Source organism: Branchiostoma belcheri, unplaced genomic scaffold (genome assembly GCF_001625305.1).
Source record: "Branchiostoma belcheri isolate BF01 breed outbred unplaced genomic scaffold, Haploidv18h27 scaffold11, whole genome shotgun sequence".
Lineage (NCBI taxonomy): Eukaryota > Metazoa > Chordata > Leptocardii > Amphioxiformes > Branchiostomatidae > Branchiostoma > Branchiostoma belcheri.
In genome coordinates this window covers 1474490-1482975 of record NW_017802491.1, presented here as the reverse complement: position 1 = coordinate 1482975, position 8486 = coordinate 1474490, and the positions used below count along the sequence as shown (strand labels likewise).

Sequence of the window (8486 nt, the reverse complement as noted above, 5' to 3'; positions counted from 1 at the left end):
CAAAGGAAAGGTTGTACAGTAATAGGGTGATTTGGATGAGTGTAGGATGTAGTACTGGGGACAGGACGTTTTTATTGCAGCAAAATCAATAAATGGACTCATCCACTAATAACAAATAGATCTCCTTGAAAGCATCATCAATCAACTGTCAGAAATTTGTCTATTAGAAAATCTTGATCTGTGACAGATGTATCTTTTTTTGGTAGTTGTATGTGAAAGGTAAACATTTGTGGGAGGAATCTCGAAGTAAATCCCACAGTTACAATCTTGGTCACTTCTGTATTCACTTTGTATTTCACGGTATCTGGCCTACATAGTAGGTAGAAGTCACCTGGGTTAAGATGGCTGACAACTGTTTACAGATTCTGTACTTTTCTTCTTCATAATGCCTGGTGTGATACATGTTGAACACATATTTTGTGTGGACCAAATCATTTGGGTTCCAAGGAAAGTATACAGCATGTCTGTGTCTTGTAACAAGAACTTTATAGCTGTAAGTCTGTAACTTGAATGACAAGGTGCTGCCAGTGCCTACCTCTGCTGGAGGGTCTGCTAGGGGGTCTGCTTGGTGGCCTACTGGAGGGTCTGCTAGAGGGTCGTGAGACTACCACAACATCCTCATCACTGCTGTCGTCACCGGTGGTGGTGTCCATGTCACTCTTACTGCCAACCTGTCAGAAAAGGATGTGCACCAGGTGAGGCACTGCCTTCTCTTAACTATGACAATACAAGCTTTGAGACCATTATGAATACGCTTATACGCTTCTCTCTTAAACACTCACTCACTCACTCACTCACTCACTCACTCACTCACTCACTCACTCACTCACTCACTCACTCACTCACTCACTCACTCACTCACTCACTCACTTTCACTATCCAGTTTAATGTCAGTTGTTCCCCATCTCCCAGTGATTGCATGCTGATGCTGAGCCTTCATGGCAGCCTGTTTAAGCTGTCAATGTCCAGTTCTTTAGCTGAACAAATTGTCACATGTATTACATATAGCAAGCTACCCAACTAGGGCTAGCCCAGGCAATATACACTATACATTATATAGCCTCTAAGTCTTGTGCTTTGTTAATGCCTACCTCTTCTCCCATGAGGTTCTGTCTGCCCCAGTGTCCCCGGACAGATGACTGGATCAACATGGCTGCCTCATCACGATCCAAACTCTTCCTGCGGGGGCTGTTTGTGAGAAAAATTGTTTACTTGTGATTTCCAAAAGTTTGGTTGCAAAAAGCATCAGAATGCTGCATATATCAATCTCACACACAAGGGAAGTGTTACTAAAGGGACTGAGTTTGAAAACTTTTTCAAGTCGGCATCCCTTCATATCGTCTTAAGAGTATTACAATCATACAGTTATGAAAAATACTGAAGTCAAAAGAGTAGAAGGCAAGGATTATTCAGATTTTTTGGACAATTTAAAATTTAAAATGAGAAAACACAGAACTGAACGACAATGTTTGCAGTGGTGTATGCTGAAAAGTGACATTTACATATTACTTCATACAAAAATGTGACAGTCTAATAACATGCTTGATGGTGCTCATGAAATGGAACGTAACTGTTCCACAAAAGATGAATGGATGGAACCTCTTAGTTTTAAAATACCTTGTAGTAATACACTCTTTGGAGAGTAATGGAATTTTCCTACCTTACAATTCAATTCATGAAACTATTCAGAAGCAAGTAACATAATTCTTTGTGGTCACTAAATTCACTATTATTCAATAATGTGGTAGGTATTATGGTACCAAGCAGAAACACTACTAGTATTATAGTAAAACGTCGAACTTTATTCCAACACACAATTACACAGAGATCAAATATTCAGCGACCACTGTCAAATTCATCAGCATAATTATTGACCAATCACTTCACAATGTGATCTCACAAGAGTTACGGTCACAAACACGTTGTCATTGGTCATTAATTATCCTGATGGAGGCGAGAGTGGTCGCTGAAAATTTCTGTGTAATTGTGTGTTGGAATAAAGTTCAATGTTTTACTATGATTACTATCAATACAGATGAACTTCCATGATAACTACTAGTATTACTAGTAGTGTCGTACCTCTTCTCTTTGTCCTGCAGCTGCTCTGAGCGTGCCCAGTGGCCACGTACGGAGGACTGTACCCTCGTGGCGGCCGTCTCCATGTCACTGCTGGACTCCTCCTCCGTCTCTGACTCCTCCCCCAGCTGCCGCTGCCGCGCGAAGTGTCCACGGGCGCTCGACTGGATCAGCTGGGCGGCCTGGAGTTAAAGTGTGGGGAGGGACACAAGTTAGGGAGCGCACAAGGATACTGTTACTCAAGCAACTGGATACATGCTGAAAACTGTCACACATTTCAAGTAGCATCCATCAATATGTTTCTGATTCAAGAGACTTCAAGTGATAAAGGTCTTTTTTTAACTCACCTGATTAAGCTCCTCTTCTTTCTGACGCTACAGAATAGAGAAAAAAAACAACATAATGATTATTATATAATTTATCTGAATCTTTGAATAAAAACAAAACTTTGAAGTCAGGGGCTACTAAACATAAGCTACACAAAATGGCATGTATTTGTTCTCCAATGATGTGTTTAGTATTACATGATGCATATTTTGATGTTGCAATTTGAAAACTATTTCAAACTGTGTTGAAATCCCATCTTACCGATGTTTTGTGCTTTCTCCAATTCTTCTGTATCTTGGCAGCAGCCATGTCCTGTTCCTGCTTCTCCTTTTCTTCTCTCTCCCTTCTCTCCCTCTCTCGTTCCCTCTCCTGGTGTTTTTCCTCCTCCCTCTCGGCCATCAGACGTTTCCTCATCTCTCTCCCCTCCTCCTTCGCTCGATGAGTTCTCCAGTTTTTCTGCAACACCAAAATAAGCAGTCAGCTAAATCATCATCACCCTATCTTGTCCTGCCAGTACTGCAACCATTTGAAGGCTTTGTACATATAGATGATCATAGCCTGAGTGCCAGAATCTTTACAGGGCCTACACAGGCCAGCTCCTTGGCTCCAGGGCAAGGAAATTATACCACAGTCCCCCTCACTTAGACCCTTGCTAACTCTGTTTTATGGGTCTGGCATCCAGGCTATATATATATTAGGTGTTGTTTAGTGACAATCAGTCTACATACATGGCATGGGGTGTATCTAGGCATGTCTAGCAATGCTCTAGGCAGGTAAGTTGGATGGCTTCACACTCAGGGGAAAGGAACCTATTGGCTAAGTATCAAAGCGATCAATGCAGACATTCAAAGACATACAGTATCATCAAATTAGAAAACTGTTACAGTAGGAAAGGACCTCAGAAGTTCCCATGCAGACATGTACCTGTATGCTGCGTGCTGCCGAGTCTTGCTGTTTGGCCTCCCGCTCTTCTCTTTCCCGCGCCAGCCTCTCCTGTTTCATCTTGATGAGCTTCTCCCGCAGACGAGCCACTTCTGCATTCAGGTCCTTAACCTCCTTCCTGGAAAGACAATTTGTTCTCAATCAGTACCAGTACTGCTGTGTAGTGCTGTCATCAAGGTCAAGCATGCAGTAGGACTAACACAGACACGCTGGCACCTTTTACTGTGTTTTTATCATCCATCATCATAATCATAATCATCCAACCATTATCAAATAGGTGAAAATAAGCTGCAAAGAGGGGAGTCTGCTTTTTTTACACTTAAAGTATTGTTATCTGAGTTTCTGGATTAATTGTTCTTTCATTTGGTTGGGGAGGTAAAAGGTGGTGGAAGGAGAGGGATGGACTCTGCTTTCCAATAACATGCCCTTGACATAGTGGATTACCAACCCACTGCCCTTACAGCCTCAAAAAAGATATGGGCTTACTTTTTAATACAAAACTCAGTTGACATATTTTGCACAGAAGGTACAGATACAGACTGTACTTACTCTTTCTCCTGTGCTTCGTTCCTGTAAAAGTTGCGTTCCTCCTTCAGCTTGTGGACTGTGGACTTCAGCTTGTCTCTGTCCTTCTTGTAGTCCTCATTATCTACGGTAGGAAGAACACAAGTGACAATACTTCTAACTACTCAGACATCCTCGAAATATTACTCTACATTACTCTCTACAAGACTTTCTAGTACTTTGATGAAGCTCTGCATTAAAATTGGGAAAATATTACATCATCATCAAACTGTTGGTACTCACCCTTTTTGTCATCTCCTTTTGAAGAAGCCAGGGAAACTTGGGAGCCCATCCTATCCTGTAGAGGGTTAGATTACAATGTTACAAGCGACATAAAGAAATTTTTAGTATCAACATAGGACAATGAATGACAATCCAGATGCTCATTTATCTACAGGTTACGCTTCTCTTCTTATCCTCTGTCACTGATGAAAGGTAGCAGATGTTATCTGAAACATCTGAGGAGTCAGATATTTCAGATAGCATGAAACATCCAAAAGAGTCAGATGTTTCAGATTGCATCCACTATCTTCTGTCAGTGACTGAGGAGTCAGATGTTTCATTATCAGCTGTCACTGATGAAAGATAGCAGATGCTATTCAAAACATGTAACTTCTAAAGAGAACTTATACAGTTGCCTGATTTATCTTGCACTATGTAATGTTGATGCCTTGCCTTCAACAAGGACAACACAAAGCATAGGAACCACAAACACCAGAGCTATCCACAGTGAAGTTTCTCCTACTTTCTATTGAAGAACAGAACTTGCATATCTGATTGGATACAATCATAAATCGATACACTATATAAGTAAATACCTGTTCTAGTTTCTTGATCTTCTCCAGGAGTTCCTTCCTGTCCCCTTCCATAGCCTTGTCCAGGTCCTGTCGCAGGCCCTTGTTCTCTGCCTGCAGCCGCTGGTTGGTGTCTGTTAGCCTCAGGATGGTGTCATTTAGAGCCTTAACCTTAGCACTAGACTCCTTGGATGGGGGCCTGAAACAGGGTGGTTTCAGGTTTAATGAAACTATATGTAACAAATTATAACAGATTCTTATAGCATCTTTCTGCCTCTAACACACATCAGAACAGAAGCTAACTGGAGCGTTGTTCATAGAACATGCAGGAAGAATTACATTATAATAATAAAACCCTGCAAATAAAGTAAACATCTCACCTTTCCTTTGAAGACGGAGGTGCAGCTTGTAGTCTCTGCATCTGGAATAAACAGTAGAAATAATGAAATAAGGCACAGCTGAAAATTTATACTTCTGCAGACATGTAACATTAGAAACAAGAGAACAGGAAGGTGTATTAAAAATCCATCATCACATCATATACACACCTCCTGAAAGTAGATGTCTGCCTGCATTTCCAACTCCTGTAGCCGGGTGGCTCTCATGTCATCTTTCATAGCACTGAAAAATGTTACAGACACATTACAAATACACTATCTTTCAACAGATATAAGCAAGACACAAAATTACTAGTAACTAAATTTTACTACTAACAGTTATCCTCACTAAACATCTCAAGACAGAATTTTCTTTCATTGTGCCAAAAACATTTCAAAAAATTGAACTGTGATTCAATCATAAAAAGATACATGTAGTCTTGTTGAATCAATATTCCATACCAGAACAGAAAGAATCCACACAATCTTCACAACCCTTGATGGAATACTATAATCACAGCTTACATATAATCAATGGGCTCTTCAATAATTCAGTGAGACTGAGATACAGAGTGAGACTCCACTTACCTGATTGTGTTGTCCCGTTCTCTGATGGTCTGCTCTAGTTTCAATATTCTCTGCTTCTGATTATTTACCATCTGCAGTATTGGGAGGAAAACATCACGGTTAAATATGACTTTCAGTCATAACTGAGTTAAGATATCAATGAATTAAATTAACACTGTGAGTAAATAGGAGACATGATACCAGCAAAGGAAAAACTGGGAATTAGACCCAAATCCCCTGGCTTCCTACAAACTACAGATCACAGAAAAGCTAGGATCAAGACAACCCATTTTATAGAAATCATTTTGCACAGTCAAGTTTCCTAGTAATATCATGCAAGGAAACTGACAACAACCAAAAGAGTAATGACATTGTGAAACATTATATGTATTTCCAACAGAAATATCAGTAATCTAGTGGTTAGGAGATGATTAGGAGGACCTACCGTAGTGCCGTCTGGTTTACTGTTGTACACTGCTGCCTTCAGGGCATTACTCTGGGAGAAACAATGGACAAACATAAGATGCATATGATATATACAGAAAGAAATTTGCATCATATGTTCCCAAGTATCAAGCTAAGATGTGAAACTTGGTGTCTGTAATTGATTATGACTACACACATCCACTGCTTGACAAACTGACAGTTTATAGGTGTCTAAATGAAGAGAAAACACTGCAATACCTTTGTGGGGTCCAGTAACTGCTCTATTTGTTTTTCCTGAAACAGTGAAAGGCAAGAAACAGTTGTATAGATTGACAGTGTATAAAAATGGCAACTTAGCAACGTACTATGATACTGACTTTTTCCAACAGAATCACCTTTTCTGCAGAATATGGACAAAACAGCATTTTTCTTGTATTATCTTTTAACCTCATGAATACAATACCTGGTGAAAATAAAAGGATATGAAAGAAAAGACTTCATGCACAAACCTTTGCTTTGTTTGCTTCCTCTAGCCGACCCAGTCGGGATTTTAAAGTATCGTTCTCTGTTTTCTGCTGAACTACAGTCTGTAAATAGAGGGAATTGAAGATGTGTGAAAACGATGGCACAGTCTGCATGATAAATCTTATCTGAACAGCAAAACAGAGTACTGAGAGATCACAAATGTCTGATTCTGAATACAACATTGGACTGCAAAACAGTAAACAGATATACAATCCCACTAAAGCCTACAATAAAGTTACATAATTGATTTAGGATATTTCGTATTTGCATCACTAAACTTTTCTTACCTTTTTTAAGTCAATAATTTCATCATACATGTCTTCCTGAGGCTTGTAAGCTGGGGTCCCTGATGGCACTGTGAAATGTAGTACAGTGGTTTAGTGAAAGACACCACAATTAGGAAAAACTGGCTCACAGCGAATAACGAGTAGAAGAGTTGTCTCAATCAACATATATTTTCAGTTTTATGGACAGACAATACTTAAAGACTATTACTCCATACTTCATCGTATATCTATTTGATACTTTTGCAAATATTAGAGACTAGAGTTCCCCGATCCCATACCTTCGCCAAATGATGTTAATCTTTATGACTGAAATGATAGATTAGATTATTCCCCCCTGATTTAAGAAATAGGAACCTTATTTTCATGAATTATATCATTTTATCATAATCTCAACCAAAAGACAGCCTTATATTAACAAACAATGCATTCTAGCATTTCGTAATAAATTATGCAAATGAGGTCCTGATTTGAATAAATTATGTTTAATGATGTTCACCTCAACTAAACTTTCAAATACCACAAGTATGAAATTCCAGGCAGTTATCATTACATAATTATAAAAATTTTCTCATTAATTATGCAAATTAAGTCATTATTAACATAATCAATATCTTCCTGTGTTTCTCTCGTTGTCAATTACCAATGTCACAAGCTTCAATTGTCCTATCATGGAATGCAGCTGATTTATAGAATTTCCCCTTAAATTATGCAAATTACATTCATATTTGCATAATTGTCACATAATTATACTTAACATCACGTAAGCTACCTACATACCAAAAATCACGACGATCCGTCGACCGGTTCTTGAGTTATCCCCTTTTGAATATTTTCAAGAATATATCCCTGCAGTTCCAGAGCAAGCTGCTAGGGGTCCCAAACTCACGTCACTTTTTCCCCAGCACAAGAGCTACACCAAATTTCATCACCATAGCATGTCTAGATCATGAGATATCAAAACCGGAAGTTCAGCTGCAGTACCATAACAAGCCGCTAGGGGGCCCAAAATCTAATCATTTTGAGGTCTCATCAAGACCTACCCGCCTACCAAGTATCAAGACAATCCATCAAGGCCTTCTCAAGTTATCGTGTTGACAGACACACACACACACACACACACACACACATACACGAACGCCCCTGAAAACATAACCTTCTTGGCGAAGGTAAATATGCTACCCCTTGTCCCTATGCAAATTCTCACTGTACCACCAACTTACATTTCTGCGTGAGGGGCACCTCTTTGTAAGTGGATGATGTCCGTCCCGTCATCACAGACTTCAGGTACTGACTGGAGCTGGCTGTGGCTGCGTTCCTGCTGGGGGGACGGCCCGTGTCCACACCATTCCGGATACAACCGGTCAGAGCTGACAAATGTAGGAGCATTAGAGTGATAATGTAACTTTAAGTACATGCACTTGATTGCAAGGCTACTGCTAAAAAGGCTTCATAAGCCATGACCTTCTCTTTTATTACATTATGTACATATTCTTGCCATACATGGCACATGTATAATCTCTCACTCAGGGACTGATTGGGGCCATACACCTCTAACTCAAAAGTGTAACAAAATAAATCACTCCAGAATGCATTTGATCTTC

The 8486-nt window shown here is 39.7% G+C and overlaps 1 protein-coding gene across 1 annotated transcript in view; it reads right to left on the bottom strand.

The window, feature by feature from the left end:
* The window catches only part of LOC109483134 (IQ domain-containing protein E-like), a 28040-nt gene that overhangs the window by 15245 nt on the left and 4309 nt on the right, over positions 1-8486 (bottom strand). Inside the window, exons 5-19 of the mRNA XM_019786134.1 lie at positions 6583-6660; positions 6332-6367; positions 6093-6143; positions 5669-5739; positions 5252-5324; positions 5084-5124; positions 4728-4902; positions 4153-4207; positions 3895-3994; positions 3328-3463; positions 2665-2859; positions 2424-2450; positions 2080-2258; positions 1092-1188; positions 536-671 (exon numbers count right to left, since the gene is read on the bottom strand). Coding sequence (XP_019641693.1) covers positions 536-671; positions 1092-1188; positions 2080-2258; positions 2424-2450; positions 2665-2859; positions 3328-3463; positions 3895-3994; positions 4153-4207; positions 4728-4902; positions 5084-5124; positions 5252-5324; positions 5669-5739; positions 6093-6143; positions 6332-6367; positions 6583-6660 — 1450 coding nt within the window. The remainder of the gene's footprint in view (positions 1-535; positions 672-1091; positions 1189-2079; positions 2259-2423; positions 2451-2664; positions 2860-3327; positions 3464-3894; positions 3995-4152; positions 4208-4727; positions 4903-5083; positions 5125-5251; positions 5325-5668; positions 5740-6092; positions 6144-6331; positions 6368-6582; positions 6661-8486) is intronic.